This window comes from Trachypithecus francoisi, unplaced genomic scaffold (genome assembly GCF_009764315.1).
Source record: "Trachypithecus francoisi isolate TF-2019V2 unplaced genomic scaffold, Tfra_2.0 Lachesis_group3, whole genome shotgun sequence".
Classification (NCBI taxonomy): Eukaryota; Metazoa; Chordata; class Mammalia; order Primates; family Cercopithecidae; genus Trachypithecus; species Trachypithecus francoisi.
The window spans coordinates 74,876,842-74,897,564 of NW_022681468.1; the positions used below are offsets into that span (position 1 = coordinate 74,876,842).

Sequence of the window (20,723 nt, forward strand, 5' to 3'; positions counted from 1 at the left end):
TCATGTAAGTATAGCTTTTATTTAGACTCTACATTGATCTTAGCTTCTGAAAGTTAAATTCCAATTTAAGCTGCTAACAGGTCAAAATAATTCCCTTGGAAAATACATTGGGAATTATTTCATTGCTTGTTTCATTTCTTTAAAAAAGTTAGGCATAATATTTAAAAATATAATAGTGCTATAAAAAGAAATTTTAGTTGGATTTCAGTTGGGTTCCCAAAGTTGTTGCTTTTCAGTAACCATTTTATTATTAGTGTGTTTTATGACCTCACTCTTTAAAAAATATAAAACTTGGTTTTTCTAAGGTTTCTACAATCTCACCTATTTGTACTGATTTGCTTCATTTTTGTCTTTAGCTTCTCCTCTTATGGGTGCTCAGAGTTTCCCTAATTTGACCACACCTGGTACTACATCAACAGTGACTATGTCAACGTCCAGTGTTACTAGCAGCAGCAATGTAGCTACAGCAACAACAGTTTTATCAGTTGGTCAATCATTAAGTAATACTTTAACCACCAGCCTCACATCAACTTCCAGTGAGAGTGACACAGGTCAGGAAGCAGAATATTCCTTATATGGTAAGTTATAATTTAAAATTGAAGTATTTAGATACTTAAATAATGATACTTTTATTATGTTTTCTCCTGATATTTTAAACTTTTGTTTAAAGAGAATTATTCTCTCTTCTTATGAATATGGAATCTTTGGGCCAGGTGCAGTAGCTCACGCCTGTAATCGCAGCACTTTGGGAGGTCGAGGCAGGTGGATGACTTGAGGTCGGGAGTTCGAAACCAGCCTGGCCAATGTGGTGAAACCCTGTCTCTACTAAAAATACAAAAAAAAAAATAGCTGGGCGTGGTGGTGGTTGCCTGTAATCCCAGCTACTCAGGAGGCTGAGGCAGGAGAATCGCTTGAACCCGGGAGGTGGGGGTTGCAGTGAGCCGAGATCATGCCACTGCACTCCAGCCTGGGCGACAGAGCAAGACTCCGTCTCAAAAAAAAAAAAAAAATTATCTGGTCAGATGTGGTGGCTCGCGCCTATAATCCCAGCACTTTGGGACACCAAGGTGGGAGGATCACTTGAGGCTCAGGAGCTCAAGACCAGTCTGGGCAACATAGACCCCCCATCTTTACCATCCTTACACCCCCAAAATTAGCCAGGTGTGAGGATTACTTGAGCTCTGAAGTTCAGGACCACACTGAGCTGTGATCATGCCACTGTACTCCAACCTCAGTGACAAGGCTAGACCCTGTCTCTGAAAAAATATTTTTAAAAAAATTGCAGTTATCTGATTATACATGAAGTAGATCTAGGGACTTTATGTGTCATTTTTTTTTTTTGCCTTTTGTCATAAAAGAAGTTTTAATGGAAGAACCATAAAGTGATTTGATACTCTTATTACTGAGAGAAGAAGTGTAATAGATTCATAAGGTTTGTAAAATGATATTCCTTGTATGCTGTTATCAGAGACTTTTGGAAATAATTCCTTAGTTAGGTAACACATGATTCTTGCAAATTAAATTTTATTCAGAAAGTTCAGTAATAGCCTTATGGCTTCCATGTTGTAATCAAAGGGATGTATTTGATTCAGTTAAGATACAATCTGTGTTTCTATTTCTCTTATTTTATCTTATTAGAAAAATAATGCTCTGAATAGAAACTAGAAGAAAATTAACATTGTCTAGTCCCCACCTACCAGAGACAATCACTGTTAATCATTTGATGTACATCATTTGATATATGATTTTGTTTTTTTAACAAAAAAGGATTATATCCTTTTCGGCCAGCTGTTTTCACTCAATACATTGTGAAAACATTTTCACATATGTTGGATGGGTTTCTGTAACATTTGAAATGATTGCCAAATATTTCACTGTGTGATCATTTAATAAATTATCAATTTTTTATATTTAAGTTATAACTTTTTCGTTACCATAAACATCATTATGAATGAACTTTCTTGTACTGTATTTTAGTATATTTCCTTAGGATAAATGCCTAAAATAATAATTACTGAATTGCTTTCCAAAACATTGCACTCCATCCCTATTGTTTTGGAATACCCTTTACCATATATCCTTGATCTTATTGCCTGTTTTTCTTTAAAAAAAAATTAGGAGTAATTTTAAAGACAAAGTTTATATGAAGATACATTTTTAAAGTGCTATTTTGTGTATACCCCCTTTTTAATGTTTCCTTCATTTTTGTGAGAATATAGCCTCTCCTAATTCATAGCAAGAATTTGATATGATGTTCCATAGTTTTAAGAAAGTCATTATATTTCGCCGGGCGCGGTGGCTCAAGCCTGTAATCCCAGCACTTTGGGAGGCCGAGACGGGCGGATCACGAGGTCAGGAGATCGAGACCATCCTGGCTAACACGGTGAAACCCCGTCTCTACTAAAAAATACAAAAAACTAGCCGGGCGACGTGGCGGGCTCCTGTAGTCCCAGCTACTTGGGAGGCTGAGGCAGGAGAATGGCGTAAACCCAGGAGGCGGGGCTTGCAGTGAGCTGAGATCCGGCCACTGCACTCCAGCCTGGGCGGCAGAGCGAGACTCCGTCTCAAAAAAAAAAAAAAAAAAAAAAAGAAAGAAAGTCATTATATTTCTGTTTCTGCTTTTCCTATTAAACAAGTGTGTAGCAAAATGATGATTATTACACCAAAGTGTTATAAATTGATTGCATAAGCTGTTTTCTGATTTATTATTTCTCATGGTGGCCCAGTGCCCCTCTCTACTCATTTGTTATTATGTTAACTTCAAGCATTAGTTCTTGGTCATGGGAAGTTAAAGATGATCGTGGGGAGGAAAGAGTAAACTGGCCGGGCGCTGTGGCTTATGCCTGTAATCCTAGCTCTTTGAGAGGCTGAAGTGGGCATATTGCCTGAGGTCAGGAGTGTGAGGCCAGTCTGGGCAACATGGCGAAACCCTCTTTACTAAAGTACAAAAAATTAGCCAGGTGTGATGGCCCGCGCCTACAGTCCTAACTGCATAGGAGGCTAAGGCACCAGTATCATTTGAACCTGGGAGGCAGAGGTTGCATTGAGCCAAGATTGTGCGGTTTGCATTCCAGCCTGGGTGACAGAGCAAGACTCTGTCTCCAAAAAAAAAAAAAAGTTAGAACGATTGATTGACTTTTACATTTTGTTGTTAGGTTTGACCAGCCTTAAAAAAATTTATTGTTGGCCGTGTGCAGTGGCTCATGCCTGTAATCCCAGCACTTTGGGAGGCCGAGGCAGGCAGATCACAAGGTCAGGAGTTTGAGACCACCCTGGCCAATATGGTGAAACCCTGTCTCTATTAAAAATATAAAAACTAGCCGGGTATGGTGGCGGGCACCTGTAGACCCAGCTATTTGGGAGGCGGAGGCAGGAGAATCTCTTGAACATGGGAGGCAGAGGTTGCAGTGAACCAAGATTGTGCCATTGCACTCCAGCCTGGGGACAGTGCGAGACTCTGTCTCAAAAAAAAATCTATTGTGAGGTGATGAAAAAAATTTAATGTAATTTTTATTTTAGATTCAGGGAATACGTGTGCAGGTTTGTTACAGGGATATATTGCATGATGCTGAGGTTTGGACTTATATTGATCTTGTCACTCAGATAGTGAACATAGTACCCAATAGGAAGTTTTTCAGTCCTTGTCCACTCCTGATTCCTTTTGGAGTCACTAGTGTCTGCTGTTCCCATCTTGGTGTCCGTGTGTACCCAAGGTTTAGCTTCTACTTATAAGTGAGAACATATGATAGAAGATGTTCTTTTTTATATTGTTAAAGCTGGTAGACACTTTAAGACTGCTGGGGTGAAAGATCAAAGTAACATCAGTTTATACCATCTGTATATGCCGTGCAAACTTTTATTGTGTTTTGTGGTTTTTCTCTTACCACAGGCACGAATACCATACCATGTTGTGTTTTGAGAGACATTTCATTCTATGATGTGGTCACATCTGTGAAATACAGAGCTTTTTAATGCTGGTAAAAAAGGGAAGATGAGAAAGAAAAAATGGACATCAGTCAGTTGTAACATATCAGAGATAGAATTTCAATATATGAAGTTAGATTATGTTCCTTAAAAGATAAATCAGAGTGGAATAGATTTATTTTGTGTATCACCACATCATACCAGTTCCTAAATTGCAGGTGGCTCCTTACAAGTGTTGAAGGGTAACATACTTCATCAAATTTAAGATGCCCTTGATTGTAAGACACACCAATTTTTTTATATTGCTAAGGTTAAAAATGTTGCAATTTAATTCTGACTTGCCATTGTTTGTAAGATACATTCTGATTTCAAAGCATTACAATGTTTTAAAAATGTAGACCTTTCAACCTGAGAAAGTTGATTACAAAAAAAAAAGTGTACCCTTAGAAGCTAATTAAATATAATGGCAGACTTCTTCTACTGGCCATCCAGTAAAAGGCACTGAATATTTAGTCCTGTGTAATTATTGGACTAAAAACCAATTGGTTCAGTGGTCTGTAGGTGTAAGTTTCTGAGTAACTATAAATTGTCTTCTGGATGTTCTTTAGGAATATAAAGTATTTTGTTTTTTATCCTTTGTGCAGTTCTGATATTATATTTGACTATTTTTTCCAGATCCAGTAAAAAGTTCTGTTTTAATCCGTTTAGTCCTCTTTCAGTTTTTATGAAGAACAGTTTGTCGGCATCTTCATTTATGCAGGACAATGTAATTTGACCCAGTCTCCATTGAAGGCAAGAGAGTCTAAGAAGGAAGGAGGTTACAGTGATTCAAGTTATTTTGAACTTCCTTATGTGCTAGATAATATGGATAACATGAAAGATGCCACATACATTATTCCATAGTAAATAGGCATTATCTTAAGTAGTCATTGTTTTTGAGTAACCTATCAGATCAGCGTCTCTCCCTGTGAGCTTCATGGGGACTCAGACTGTGTCTTCTTTGTTTGCAACTTTATATACCTTGTGCCTAACACTGTGCTTGGCACATAGTATTTGTTGGAGGAATGAATAACTCCAAAGTGTTCTCTTTTCTACCATGTTCTGCTTCCTGTGACTTATTCAGAGAATGATGATAGGGGTTTCTTTGGGCTTTGTTTTTGTTTTTTGTTTTGAGATGGAGTCTCGCACTGTCGCCCAGGCTGGTGTAAAGGTTTATTTTTTGGTTGTTGTTTTTTAAATAGTCCAAATGGTTATCCTTTTATATTATGATTTTATAATTCAGGTTTAGTTTATGGTTGTCCTTTATCCCTTTTTTTCATGGTTGTGTCTGTACTTATCTTGTATGGTGGCAGAACGCAACACTTGTCCCTTTTGAACTTTCGTTTTGTAAAAACTTAAAATGCAAAGTTCCTTTGTTACATTTTCTTAATTGTATTGACATAAGGTTGTGGATTTTGTTTTCAAGATTTCCTTGATAGCTGCCGTGCCAGTACTCTGTTGGCTGAGCTCGATGATGATGAGGACTTACCTGAGCCAGATGAAGAAGATGATGAGAATGAAGATGACAATCAGGAGGACCAAGAATACGAGGAGGTTATGGTAGAGAGAGTACTCCATTGTCTTCACAAAGATAGGTTGTTAATAGTTGAAATGAAGAAAGGAAAAGCTAAGTCATAATCAAACTTCGAAGCAAGGAAATGTGGCAACAGTATAAAAAATGTGGTTAAGAAAAGCAATTTTAATCTGAGCATTTATGATTCTCCACTTAAAGAAAATAAATTGGTTATATTTGAAAAATTATAGAATGTCACACGATGTTTTAACAGGCTTAAAAGTGTGTGAAATTAGGCTGGGATAGGACTTATGCCTGTCATCCCACACTTTGACACTTGTAGTGCTGGCTACTTGGGAGGCTGAGGGAGAAAATCACTTGGGTCCAGGAGTTCCAGGCTGCAGTGAGCTGTAGTTGTGTCACTGCACTCCAGCCTGAGTCACAGAATCTCACACATACACGCACATGTGCTCGCCCGTGCGCGCACACACGCAGTGTATGAACTTTGCCAGTGCAGTGACTTGTGCTGCAGTGAGCTATAATTGGGTCACTGCACTCCAGCCTGAGCCACAGAATCACACACACACACACACACACACGTATGAACTTAGCCAGTGCAGTGGCTCGTGCTGCAGTGAGCTATAATTGCATCACTGCACTCCCGCCTGAGCCACAGAATCTCTCACACGCACACACGTGCATGAACTTCGCCAGTGCAGTGGCTGGTGCCGCAGTGAGCTGTAATTGGGTCACTGCACTCCAGCCTGAGCCACAGAATGACACACACACACACACACACACACAGACACACGTGTATGAACTTAGTGCAGTTGGCTCGTGCTGCAGTGAGCTATAATTGCATCACTGCACTCCAACCTGAGCCACAGAATCTCTCACACTGACACACACATGCACACGTGCACACGTGTATGAACTTACCCAGTGCAGTGGCTCTTGCTGCCGTGAGCTATAATTGGGTCACTGCACTCCAGCCTAAGCCACAGAATGAGACCCTGACACACACACACACACAGTGTATGAACTTAGCCAGTGCAGTGGCTCGTGCTTGTAATCCCAGCTACTCAAGAGGCTGATGTGGCCCAGGAGTTTGTTTTTTAGTACCTATGGTTTTGCAAGCAGGGTCCATCTGTTTTCTCATTAGTTGTCATACGAAGGAATGAAGTAGAGGTGTAAAAAAAATAATTTGCCCTTATAATCAGAGTTAAGTGGAAGAGTGAGGACCCAAGCCTAGGCAATGTGATTCAGAACTCTCAATATTTAACCACTAGGATTGTATTCTAATTGAAAGTTGTGCCTAAAAAATACCCTTTATTGTAACTAACTGTATATTTAAAATTTCTCTTTATAAAATGTTACTAGATTTCAAAAAAATTGATGAGGTTTTTTTTTTTTTTTTTTGAGACAGAGTCTCACTCTGTTGCCGAGGCTGGAGTGCAGTGGCCGGATCTCAGCTCACTACAAGCTCCACCTCCCGGGTTTATGCCATTCTCCTGCCTCAGCCTCCCGAGTAGCTGGGACTACAGGCGCCTGCCACCTCGCCCGGCTAGTTTTTTTTTTGCATTTTTTAGTAGAGTCGGGGTTTCACCGTGTTAGCCAGGATGGTCTCGATCTCCTGACCTCGTGATCTGCCCGTCTCGGCCTCCCAAAGTGCTGGTATTACAGGCTTGAGCCACCGCGCCCGGCAAAATTGATGAGTTTTGATGGGGTAAAGAAATTTTGAAAATGCTTTTAGTATATGGTTGCTAAGAAAACGCAATACTTCTTATGAAGGAGGTTAGTATAAAATGCATGATGAATTTAAAACATCGAACTCATAACTTTTCTGAAGTTGGCTAATGAAAAAGTTTTCAGTGACACTTTTGTTAATAGGGGTTAATATATTCAGGTCATGGCAGAAAGGGAGCATATATGGGTCAAATAATTAGACGTGTATCTCTTGGGATTGTTTTATTTTAGATTCTGAGACGCCCATCCCTGCAACGTCGAGCTGGCTCCCGCTCTGATGTAACGCATCATGCTGTTACCTCGCAGCTACCACAGGTTCCTGCTGGAGCAGGGAGCCGACCTATTGGGGAGCAGGTAATACCTTCATGTTTATCTCCCTACCGTATGTATATTTTTCCCTTTCATAGTAAGGCACCAACCTAAATGCCTACAAAAATGTGCAGTGTGGAAAGGGTAAGAAGAGGGAGTTATCAAACAGTTACACAAAGAAACTTCTCCTACTGGTTGGGTTTCATATTCCATATAGAATCCATGATTGGTGTGACGTAATGCATGCAGGAGCTTAATGCTTGAAACCCCTTTACCTTGCTTTGGGTAATAGTAAACATATATTAAAATGGTTAATATATAGTATCTAAGATTTGTAGTTATAGTAGCAGTAGTAGAGGTAGTAGTAGATGTAGTAGTAGTAGTTTATTAATAGCTAACACTTAATGATCACTAATTAAGTGCTAGAGTTGTTTCTGTTTTTGAGACAGGATTTTGCTTCATTGCCCAGGCTGTTCTTGAACTCTTGGACTCAAGCTTGCCTGCCTTGGCATGAGCCACTGTGCCTGGCTGGCATAGTTCTTAATACTTTATGTATATTAGCTCATTCTTTCCAACAGCCTTTTTAGGGTTATTATTAGCTATAATTTTCAGATGAAGTAATTGCTAAAAGTCATACATATAATAGTAGTTTTGGTTCCAGGATGCAAACCCAAACATTCTGGAACCAGAGCTGTCAGATGTCAGTTTGTTTCAGTTAAGTGTTTAAACCAAACTGTGGGTGTGCACATGTGTGCTTACATGCTATCTGCCTCATAGTAACTTAAAGCAACTCCCCAGCATTTTATTTGGTATGTAAGTAATTCAGTACGAAATGTAATTTACATTTTAAAAGCCAACTTATTTTAAAATAATTATAGGTTCATAGGAGGTTGCAAAAATCCTCGAGAGGTCTTATGTGCCCTTTACCTAATTTTTCCCATTGGCTAGTTTCATATTACCTAATTTTAGTACAGTAACAAAACCAGGAAGTTGACGATGTTTGTGAATGGTTATCCTTTTCTTTTTTTTTTTTTGAGACAGAGTCTCACTGTGTCTCCCTGGATGGAGTACAGAGTGCAGTGGCATGATCTTGGCTCACTGCAACCTCTGCCTCCCGGGTTCAAGTGATCCTCCTGCCTCAGCCTCCCGAGTAGCTGGGATTACAGGTGCCTGCCACTATGCCCAGCTAATTTTTTATATTTTTAGTAGAGATGGGTTTCACCATGGTGGCCAGGCTGGTCTCGAACTCCTGACCTCATGATTCGCCTGCCTCGGCCTCCCAAAGTGCTGAGATTGCAGGCTTGAGCCACCGCACCCGTCCGTGACTGGTTATCATTTGGTGAAATGTGTAGATTTGTATAACCATCAAGGATGCAACTTACTTTGGGTAAACTGAAATGATTAAGAAATGTGTGTTTCTATCCATGTTTAGGTTAGCTCATTTTGGGCTTAAGAAATATGGCTAAGGAAATGCAGTAGTTCTAAAGAACTAACACATTGCTTTTGCAAGAATGAGATTTTGCATCTTATGATGTTTGTGTGTGAAATTTTATTTTGATAGGAAGAAGAAGAGTACGAAACTAAAGGAGGACGCCGGAGAACATGGGATGATGATTATGTGCTAAAGAGACAATTTTCTGCATTGGTTCCTGCTTTTGATCCTAGACCTGGTCGTACTAATGTCCAACAGACAACCGATCTAGAAATACCACCCCCAGGTACAGGATGTTTTGGTTTTATGGTTTATATAGTTTGAAAAGTAAGGTGCTGCTTGTGTATGCACGTTATTAAAAATTTTTTTTTAGTTTTGTGTATGCAGGTTATAAAAAAATTTTAGTCAGCCACACATTCTTTAAAAAGTACAGGTTTTTTTAAAGGAGCAAATTACAAATTATTTCAAATTTTAAAAACCAACATGTGTTTTGTATTTGTTCAATTTTTAAGGCAAAGTCCCACTTAAAGGTGAGAAATTCTTATTGTATTTTCTACTGGATCAAAATTCCTAAGGATTTATGCATCTCAATTTTGACAGGCTCTCCAGTGGTTACAGTTATGCCCTCTAGAGTCAGTTGGTCTGGGTAACAACCTTGTCCCTTACAACTTGTATTTCAGAGTGTGGTAGGCATACTAATTGCTCCCCAAAAACATTCAGGTTCTAACCTGTGGAACTTATGATATATTATCAAAGCAGACAAAAGAGACTTGGCAGATGTAATTAGGGATCTTGAGAAGGGGAGAGTATCCTGGATCATCCAAGTGGACACAGTGTAATCACAAGAGGCAGGAGTCAGAGAAGAACACATGACTAAGGAAACAGGAGTCAGAGTGACAACGAGCAATGAGCCAAGGAATGTGGGCAGCCCCTAGATGCTAGAAAAGGCAAGGAAACATTCTTCTCTAGAGACTCTAGAAAGAATGAAGCCCTGCAAATCCATTTTAGACATTCGACCTCTAGAACTATGAGATAATAAATTGGTGGTAGTTTTTTTTTTTTTTTTTTTTTCTTGAGATGGAGTCTTATTTTGTCACCCAGGCTGGAGTGCAGCCTTAGCTCACTGCACCCTCCACCTCCCAGGTTCAAATGATTCCCCTGCCTCAGCCTCCCGAGTAACTGGGATTACAGGCATGCACCACCATGCCCAGCTAATTTTTGTATTTTTGGTAGAGACGGGGTTTCACCATGTTGGCCAGGCTGGTCTCGGACTCCTGACCTCAAGTGATCCACCCACCTCAGCCTCCCAAAGTGCTGGGATTACAGGCGTGAGCCACCGTGCCTGGCAAGTTTGTGTTGTTTTAAACCACCCAATTTGTGGTACTATTTTATAGCAGCAGTAGGAAACGGATACATTGGGTAAGTCACCAAAACTATCTAAGCTTGAATTTCTTCATCTCTTACATGAGAGAATAAAGGTCCTTGTTGGACAAGGTAGTTAAAAAGCTTAAATGAAGTAAGGTATGTAAAGTGCTTAGTGTGCTGCCTGATGTGTGCCTCAATAAATGTCAGCTATTATAATCAGTAAATTATTCTTAACAAAGATTTAAATTGACGATTAAGCGAGGAGGGTATTTTTTAGCTGACAGAAAGATACCTGTATTAGGCTGACCACAGTGGCTCACACCTGTAATCCCAGCACTTTGGGAGGCTGAGGCGGGCAGATCACGAGGTCAGGAGTTCAAGACCAGCCTGACCAACATGGTGAAACCCCGTCTATACTTAAAAATACAAACATTAGCCGGGCTTGGTGGCGCACGCCTGTAATCCCAGCTACTCAGGAGGCTGAGGCAGGAGGAATTGCTTGAACCCGGGAGGCAGAGGTTGCAGTGAGCCGAGATCATGCCACTGCACTCCAGCCTGGGTGGTGACAGAGTGAGACTCTGTCTCAAAAAAAAAAAAGATACCTGTATTAAATATGAAAGTAAGTATACTCTGTAGTATAAATGTTCTTTAGGGAGGATAGATAGACTGAATCAAGGTGTTTCTTCTGAGGGTCCTTCAAAAAGGAGAATTTTGTTTCTTTGGATCTCGGATAAAAAAAAATTAATTATAAAAAATGAAAACATATTCTAGAGAGTATAAATAGGCACAAACTTTTTGTAGAGTTCTCTACCAGTATATTTTGTATCTTCTGAGAATGTGTTTTTGCCTATGGTAATTTTAAATACTAGCTCTGTATCCCGTTTTGTACACATAGGTGACTGCAGAAGTATTTATATTTTCAAAAAATTGGAAATGATCTTAATTATGTCCAGTAACAGGGATGTGCCTCTGTTTAGGTACAGTGGGATACTGTGCAGTGAAAGAAATAATATTTTAGAGGACGATCATGATAAGAAAACTTTCATGAGCTAATAAAAAATGAGAGCATTCTCCAAACACATGATGAAACTAATTATATTTGTGTGTGTATATGTTTTTACCTCATGATGCAGTTATTCAGTGTGATAAAAGGTTGACACGTCATTGGCCCAGAATGTGTGGTTTTCTTTGAGTATGGATAGTTTTCTCATTTATATAAAAAAAATTTTTTTTGAGACAGAGTCTCGTTCTGTCACCCAGGCTGGAGTGCAGGGGTGTGATCTCAGCTCACTGTAACCTCCACTCCCAGGTTCAAGTGATTCTCCTGCCTCAACCTCCTGAGTAGCTGGGACTACAGGCGGGCACCACCATGTCCAGCTAATTTTTGCATTTTTGGTAGAGACGGGGTTCACTATGTTGCCCAGGCTTGTCTCAAACTCCTGACCTGAAGTGACCTACCCACCTCGACCTCCCAAAGTGTTGGGATTACAGGCATGAGCCACCGCTCTTGGCCTCATTTATAAAATTAAAATGTTTCCTAAGTATTCATACAGTTAGTAATATTTTCATATAAAAATGAGAGAGCTCTCTATCATACACATGTATTCTCCTCTAGCACTCTTTCAGTAACATAGGTGTAATTATTCCCATTAAAAAGAAACGGAAAACAGGCTGGGCGCAGTGGCTTATGCCCGTAGTAATCCCAGCACTTTAGGAGGCTGAGGAGGGTGGATCACTTGAGATCAGGAGTTCGAGACCAGCCTGGACAACGTGGTGAAATCCCACCGTCTTTACTAAAAATACAAAAATTAGCCAGATGTGGTGGTGAGCACCTATAATTCCAGCTACTTGGGAGGCTGACGCAGGAGAATTGCTTAAACCTAGGAGGCGGAGGTTGCAGTGAGCTGAGATCATGCCACTGCACTCCAGCCTGGGCAACAGAGCAAGACTCCATCTCAAAAGAAAAAAAAAAAACAGAAAACAAAAATGTCAAAGCCTAGAGTCTTAAGTAGCTGACATCCTTTAGCTAATGTATGGCAGAGGGGTTTGGATTTCATGTAGCCTTGTCGCCTAGTGTAGTGACCTTTCTTGGACTGCTTGTTTTAGTATAATTGTTTTTCACACATCTTCCAAATTTTTAGGGACACCTCATTCAGAGCTCTTGGAAGAAGTCGAATGTACTCCGTCACCTCGATTAGCCCTCACTTTGAAAGTAACAGGTCTTGGAACGACTCGTGAAGTTGAATTACCACTCACCAATTTCAGATCAACCATCTTTTACTATGTACAAAAATTGCTTCAATTGTCCTGTAATGGCAATGTGAAATCAGATAAACTTAGGCGTATTTGGGAACCCACATACACGTAAGAAATTTTAACTTAATGTTTTGGTAGATAATGCCCTAGTGTATGAGCCAAGAAGCATTGTGTTTATTTTGGATTATAGGAACAGAAAAGTTTGGGTTTTTATTCTGTGGCTTACAGGAACAGATAATAGTGTTTGGGACTCTTGGTGTAGAATGATTAAGTTTTAGAAGCAGAAGGACATTTACAATCTACACTAGCTTCTTAACGTAATTGTTGAGAAGAGCGTCATTTGAATTCTTTGACTAATATGAGTACTAAATATTTTATTTCTGTTCTTTATTTTGGGGGTGTGTGGGTTAACACCTGCCTTTCTTTGTACAAATAATTATCAATGACTTAGGGTAAATTTATTTTAACATTTTTGTGCCTCACATTCCTAATCTATAAAATGAGAGTGGTTGTAAGGAATTAATGAATTAATATGTATAAAGTGTTTTCTTTTCTTTTTTTCTGAGACAAGGTCTCTCTCTGTTGCCCAGGCTGGAGTGCAGTGGAGTGCAGTGGTGCGATCATGGTTCACTGCAGCCTCAAACTCCACAGGCTCAGGTGATTTTCCCACCTCAGCCTCCTGAATAGCTGGGACTACAGGTGTGCACCGCCAGGCCTAGCTAATTTTTGTATTTTTTGTAGGGATGGAGTTTTTGCCATATTGCCCATGTTGTTGTCGAATTTCTGAGCTCAAGTGATCCGTCTACCTCAGCCTCCCAAAGTGCTGGGATTACAGGTGTTGAGCCTCTGTGCTTGGCCTGCAAAGTGTTTTCAGTACTCCCTAGGATATATTAAGTGCTCAGTAAATGTTATCTATACAATATTTGTTATTTAATAATAATAAATTATATCGTCATTCTTACTGTAACTTCACTTCCATTAGTATGTTTTCTGATGTTCTCTTAGCATCACTGATAATCTTATATAAAGGCCAATAAAAGTAACGTAGGTCCTTTTGAGATAGAACAGAAAATCATAATGGTATGCTCCTGCCCTTCTATTTTTTTCTCCAAGTTCCCAAAAGCTAGGAAAACCTCCCTTCAATTTTTATTGCAGTTTCGAAATTGATCGCAACTGCCTTATTTGAACATAAGCACCCCTGATCATTGTTATTTCTATCCTTCTTTCCATCTAGACACAGAGAACCTGTTTCTTATCCCATTGTATTTTTACAACAGTTATAGCCATGTGCTGTATAACAACTTTTCAGTCAGTGATGGACCATGTATGACAGGGGTCCCATAAGATTATAAAACCATATTTTTACTGTACCTTTTTTATGTTTATATACACAAATACCATTGTGTTACAGTTGCCTGTAATACTCAGTACACTGATATATGCTGTTAAGGTTCGTGGCCTAGGAACAATAGGCTATAAGACATAGCCTAGGTAGATAGTAGGCTATACCATTTTGTTTTGTGTAATGCACTCTATGATGTTTCACAACAACCAAATCACCTAATGCTGCATAACACTTGATACAGTCATATCTTTAAAAGTTCCAGATTTGATATATGCTTTCTTTGTAATAATGCTAAATTTATAAATCGTAATTCAGGAATATGGTTTCTGCTACTTTGCCCTTATGTTTAACGAATTAACATTTTTTCTTAAAAATCCTCCTTGAGGCTGGGCGTCATGACACACCTTACTCCCAGCACTTTGGGAGGCCAAGACAGGAGCATCGCTTGAAACCTGGAGTTTGAAACCAGCCTGGACAACATAGCAAAACCTTATGTCTACAAAAAATACAGAAAAAAAGAATTCTCCTTGAGTTCAGTGTTCAGTGCAGACATATGTCTAGTAAATGATGTTCATTTTTTTTTAAAAGAATTGAAGCCTTATTGAAAATAGTCACAAATTATATATGAATTAACTTGAATATCTTCATGTTTAGAATCATGTACAGAGAAATGAAGGATTCTGATAAAGAAAAGGAAAATGGAAAAATGGTAAGTTATTTTTGGAAAATTGGTCTTACTCTTGGCTATTTAGTAAAAAGAAGAAAGATAGTAAAACTAACACAGTATTGCAGTTGAACATTGAAGGGAATAATGACTAACATGGAATTCTTTAGATTAGGGTAAGTGCATGATCTTAAAGCTACCTCATGTAATGCATGTGAAATATCATAGACTTTATAATTGGGAAAGGCCAACATTTGGTTTTTCCTGTTGTAGGGTTGCTGGTCTATAGAGCATGTGGAGCAGTACCTTGGCACTGATGAATTACCAAAGAATGACTTGATAACCTACCTGCAGAAGAATGCAGACGCTGCTTTCCTGCGTCACTGGAAATTAACCGGCACTAATAAAAGTATTAGGAAAAACAGAAATTGTTCTCAGCTCATAGCTGCATATAAGGTATATATTGGCATCAAAACACTATTTTGATTGCAAGTGGCTTTGTGCTTTGTTTTGCAGCTTTGGAAGCTTCTTAAGGAACAGCAGTTCATTGAGACATAATTTTAAAAATGAGGTTGAATTAACATTGTTAATGCACAAATTCTAAAATTTCAAATATGGCTTGTAACATTGAATCTGAATACAGACTTTGACCATGGCCTAGAGTGGTTATATTTTATTCGGGAATTTTAATGGTTTAGAATGTCTTGATTTATGTCTTGTGTAATGTTTTTATTTAAAAAGAAGGCACTTTAAAAAATTCCAACCCTTTCATAGTAGTATTGATAGAATGATACACTGTTTTTCTTGAAAATGTGATTAATGGCCAGGTTTTCTAATTGTTTCTATAGGATTTTTGTGAGCATGGAACAAAGTCTGGGTTAAACCAGGGGGCCATTTCTACTCTTCAAAGTAGTGATATTCTTAATTTAACAAAAGAACAACCTCAAGCCAAAGCAGGCAATGGACAGAACTCTTGTGGAGTAGAAGATGTCCTTCAGCTTCTGCGTATTCTGTATATAGTTGCAAGTGACCCTTATTCAAGAATATCCCAGGAAGGTCTGTAAGAAGCCTTGTTTCATTTCTATAGCAGTTTTAAAGCAAGTCAGTTTATATTTTTATTAATTGTATTAATTCATTTTATAGATGGTGATGAACAGCCTCAGTTTACTTTTCCACCAGATGAATTCACTAGCAAAAAAATTACAACAAAAATATTACAGCAGATTGAGGTAATAAAATCAGATAACTGAACTCTTCATTCTATTACTGTTGGACTTTTCCTAATGTTCCCTTTACTTTCTTTTCTACCTCTCACCATCTTTCCCTTCCCTCCGATTGGTAATTTGAGCTATATGGTCCTTTGCATTTATTTCCTAATTACAGGTTTAGAATTGACTCTTCTTTTCTTTTGGTCATTTTTAATAATTGCCTTATAGGGCCAGGTGTGGTGGCTCACGCCTGTAATTCCAGCGCTGTGGGGGTCAAGGTGGGTGTATTGTTAGAGCCTAGGAGTTTGAGACCAGCCTGGCCAATATGGCGAAACCCTGGCTTTACTAAAAATACAAAGATTAGCTGGGCATGATGGCACATGCCTGTAATCCCAGCTATTTGGGTGGCTAGGGCAGGAGGACCGCTTGAACCCAGGAAGCAGAGGCTGCAGTGAGCCAAGATCGCACCACTGCACACCAGTCTGGGCAACAGAGTGAGACTCTGTCTCAAAAATGAATGAATGAATGAATGAATGCATGAATGCCTTATAGCACTAAGACATTGTTATTTGTTAATTCACAGGAACCATTGGCATTGGCAAGTGGGGCTCTGCCAGACTGGTGTGAACAATTAACCAGCAAATGTCCTTTTCTAATACCATTTGAAACTAGACAGCTTTATTTCACATGTACAGCATTTGGTGCCTCAAGGTAAGATGATGATGTTTCACAACAACCAAATCACCTAATGCTGCATAACACTTGATACAGTCATATCTTTCAAAGTTCTAGATTTGATATATAGTTTATTTGTAATAATGCTAAATTTATAAATCATAATATAGACCCAGTACTTTCTCAGTTTCCTGTTAGGTGAGATGATTGTTTACCTTAAGTACATCTTTTTATGTTTTTAAAATAAGTATGTTTTTATGTTATATAAGTTGAAAATAATACAACTATACTGTCAGGACTGATAGAGGGGATATATTATCTTGTATTCCCATGAAGAATAGTCAGCATTGCCTTTTGGTCTAAACCACCAATCTTCTAGTAATTTGCCAAAATGACTAATCCAAAGGAAAGGAGGAGAGATACCCGATAGATGTTCTCTAGGTCTTTTAGAAAACATGGAATTGTTCCTTTGGCCACATATATGCAGATCTAAAAGAGAAGTGACATTGTAGACATTAAGGGAATGGGTACTGTTCAAAAAAGAATGCCCCACAAGTGTTACTGTCGCTAAATTGGAAGAGTCTACAGTGTTACCCAGCATGCTGTTGGCATTGTTTTTTTGTTTTTGTATTTTGTCTCGCTTTGTTGCCCAGGCTGGAGTGCATTGGCACGATCTTGGCTCACTGCAGCCTCTGCCTCTCCACCTCCCGGGTTCAAGTAATTCTCCTGCCTCAGCCCTCTTGGGATTACAGGCGCATTCATTGTTGTAAACAAACAAGGGCAAGATTCTTACCAAGAGAATTAATGTGCATATTAAGCACATTAAGCACTCTAAGAGCCGAGATAGCTTTCTGAAACGCATGAAAAATGATCAGAAAAAAAAGAAAGCCAAAGAGAAAGGTACCTGCATTTAGCTAAAGTGCCAGCCTGTTCCACCCCGAGAAGCACACTGTGTGAAAACCAAGGGAAAGGAGCCTGAGCTGCTGGAACCTCTTCTCTGTGAATTCATGCATAATAGGTGTTTAAAAAAAATAGCCAAGTGCGGTGGCTCACGCTTGTAATCCCAGCACTTTGGGAGGCTGAGGAAGGCGGATCACGAGGTCAGGCGATTGAGACCATCCTGGCTAACACAGTGAAACCCTGTCTCCACTAAAAATAAAAAAATTAGTCAGGCATGGTGGCGGACGCCTGTAGTCCCAGCTTCTTGGGAGGCTGAGGCAGGAGAATGGTGTGAAGCTGGGAGGCGGAGCTTGCAGTGAACCGAGATCATGTCACTGCACTCCAGCCTGGGCAACAGAGCGAGACTCCATCTCAAAAAAATAAAAAATAAAAGACCTCTGGACTGTAAAAATGTTTCTCTTCATTGAGTAGAAGTGTGGTGTCCTCTCCCCCAAAGAAATATTTAAGGCAAACTATAATTGTGTCCTAAGCCTAATTGTGTAGTGTCTTTACTATTCAAATTTAATGTATTTCTTGCTGAAAGATGTGCGAAGGCTTATTGTGCAACAGATTACTCAGTTGGTTAGAAAATGGTCAGATAGGCCGGGCGTGGTGGCTCAAGCCTGTAATCCCAGCACTTTGGGAGGCTGAGACGGGCAAATCACGAGGTCAGGAGATCGAGACCATCCTGGCTAACACGGTGAAACCCCGTCTCTACTAAAAAATACAAAAAAAAAAAAAAAAAACTAGCTGGGCGAGGTGGCGGGCGCCTGTAGTCCCAGCTACTCGGAGGCTGAGGCAGGAGAATGGCATAAACCCGGGAGGCGGAGCTTGCAGTCAGCTGAGAACCGGCCACTGCACTCCAGCCCGGGCGACAGAGCGAGACTCCATCTCAAAAAAAAAAAAAAAGAAAGAAAGAAAATGGTCAGATATTATTTACGAAATATTTGTACTGGTTTGAAGATAGTCCCTCTAAATAATCATGGAAGAAGTAATTTACCAAAAAAAAGAAAACATTTAAAAAGTTTCTGTTTCCAGGCTGGGCACAGTGGCCCATGCCTATAATCCCAGCACTTTGGTAAGCCAAGGCAGACACATCACTGGAGGCCAGGAGTTCGAGACCAGCCTGGACAACATGGCGAAACTCCATCTTTACAAAAAAAACCACAAAAATTAGCTGGGCATAATTCCAGCTTTTTAGGAGGCTGAGGCATAAGAACTGCTTGAACTTAGGAGGCAGAGGTTGCAGTTAGCCGAGATTGCACCACTGCACTCCAGCCTGGGCGACAGAGGAAGACTCACTCACTGTAGGTGCTCAATAAATATTTTGTTGAATGATTGTTTACCTTAAGTACTCTTCCAAAATAGTTGTAAAAAAAAAGTTATAATTTAAACTGTGTTTCTTCCTTGATAGTTACACTTTTGTACCATTTAATGCCATTTACAAAACATTTATATACATAGAACTATAGGCATGTTGTGATAACTGGCATTGATTATAATTTCTGTTTTATAAATGACGAAATTGATTCTGCACGTACTTAGTTAATTTGCCTAAGATCATGAAAAAATAGCAGCACACATAAGAATAGAACCTTCAGCTTCTTATTCCTAATTATTGGTTCTTCCTCCCACCATAAATGGATTGTTATTTAAAAAAAGAAAATGTGGCCAGGTGTGGCGGTTCATGCCTGTAATCCCAGCACTTTGGGAGGCCGAGGCAGGTGGATCAGTTGAGGCCAGGAGTTCAAGACCAGCCTGGGCAACATGGCAGAACCCCCGTCTCTACTAAAAATACAAAAATTAGCCAGACATGGTGGCACGTACCTGTAATCCCAGCTACTGGGGAGGCTGAGGCAGGAGAATCACTTGAACCTGGGATAGGGAGGTTGCAGTGAGCTGAGATCATGCCACTGTACTCCAGCCTGGGTGACAGAGCAAGACTCCATCTCAAAAAAACAGAAAGAAAAGAAAAATTGTTTTAAAATTATAATTGATGGTGGCTTTTGTCTCACATGTCCATATGAAGAGACCATCAAACAGACTTTGTGTGAGCAAGCATGGCTGTTTATTTCACCTGAGTACAGGCAGGCTGAGTCCGAAAAGAGAGTCAGCAAAGGGTGGTGGATTATCATTAGTTCTTACAGGTTTTGGGATAGGCGGTGGAGTTAAGAGCAATGTTTTAGGGGCAGGGGGCGGATCTCACAAAGTACATTCTCAAGGGTGGGGAGAATTATAAAGAACCTTCCTAAGGGCTGGGGAGATTACAAAGTACACTGATGAGTTAGGGTGGGGCAGAAACAAATCACAATGGTGGAATGTCATCAGTTAAGGCTATTTTCACTTTGTCTGTGGATCTTCAGTTGCTTCAGGCCATCTGGATGTATGTGTGCAGGTCACTGGGGATATGATGGCTCAGCTGGGGCTCAGGGGCCTGACAGCTTTCAGTTTGAAAGATAGCTTAATCATTTTTAAATTTCTCCAATAGGAAACATTTGTCCTTTTTTTGAATGATGTTGGGGCCTGGACAACAGATTTTCATTTTGATTGAACTGCTAAAATAAGGAGGGAAAACACAGACCCAGCACTTTCTCAGTTTGCTTAAGGCAGATTATAATAAAAGGAGTTTCATATATTTTTACTTGTGAAAGGAAGCAATTTATGTAACAGAAAAGATTACTGTGTTTTAAAAATCACCTGATAAAATACTATTTTTTAATTTCTTAAATCTTTGAATTCTGTTGCTGGTTTAGTAGTACATTCAGCTGTTAATGTATGCTGCAGCTCATAGATATTTTTTCATTTCAGAGCAATAGTGTGGTTACAAAACCGACGTGAAGCCACTGTGGAACGAACGAGAACCACAAGCAGTGTTAGGCGAGATGACCCTGGAGAGTTTAGAGTTGGTCGTCTCAAGCATGAAAGAGTAAAAGTTCCACGTGGCGAATCACTGATGGAATGGGCTGAGAATGTCATGCAAATACATGCAGATCGGAAATCAGTTCTTGAGGTAATCTCATATAAAATTAGATTTAGGGAACAGGAATGACACTTAGGGAACCAGCCCAATGTGTGTCTTCACTGCATTAAAAACTGTGGTAGGTAAACCTGAAGAGGGGTTTTCCTATTCTGTCAGCAGAAGCCTTCTCCTCTGGCAGAGCATCTTTTTCATAAGAGGATGTCAGTCCACCTCCTTAGGGGTTAGGTCTTGCACCATTACTGAGCAACAAAGATCTCCACTCTTGAGGTGGCAACATGCTTGTTCCGCTTGAGGGCTTCTACGCATTTCATAACAAAGTTGGACTAAA

General features: G+C 39.6%; 2 protein-coding genes across 6 annotated transcripts in view; one reads left to right on the top strand and one right to left on the bottom strand.

The window, feature by feature from the left end:
- Positions 1–20,723, top strand: part of HECTD1 (HECT domain E3 ubiquitin protein ligase 1) — a 109,196-nt gene that overhangs the window by 79,810 nt on the left and 8,663 nt on the right. For 4 of the 5 annotated variants that reach the window (XM_033188339.1, XM_033188338.1, XM_033188341.1 and 1 more), the window contains 11 exons: positions 357–578; positions 5,390–5,523; positions 7,454–7,576; positions 9,093–9,249; positions 12,470–12,692; positions 14,584–14,638; positions 14,867–15,049; positions 15,442–15,649; positions 15,737–15,822; positions 16,385–16,512; positions 20,224–20,425. In XM_033188339.1, coding sequence (XP_033044230.1) covers positions 357–578; positions 5,390–5,523; positions 7,454–7,576; positions 9,093–9,249; positions 12,470–12,692; positions 14,584–14,638; positions 14,867–15,049; positions 15,442–15,649; positions 15,737–15,822; positions 16,385–16,512; positions 20,224–20,425 — 1,721 coding nt within the window. The remainder of the gene's footprint in view (positions 1–356; positions 579–5,389; positions 5,524–7,453; positions 7,577–9,092; positions 9,250–12,469; positions 12,693–14,583; positions 14,639–14,866; positions 15,050–15,441; positions 15,650–15,736; positions 15,823–16,384; positions 16,513–20,223; positions 20,426–20,723) is intronic. The other variant, XM_033188340.1, reaches the window with a different exon arrangement.
- Positions 16,775–20,723, bottom strand: part of AP4S1 (adaptor related protein complex 4 subunit sigma 1) — a 98,656-nt gene continuing 94,707 nt past the window's right edge. Inside the window, exon 5 of the mRNA XM_033188349.1 lies at positions 16,775–16,965. Within this exon, the coding sequence (XP_033044240.1) occupies positions 16,852–16,965 (114 nt within the window). The 3' untranslated portion in view covers positions 16,775–16,851. The remainder of the gene's footprint in view (positions 16,966–20,723) is intronic.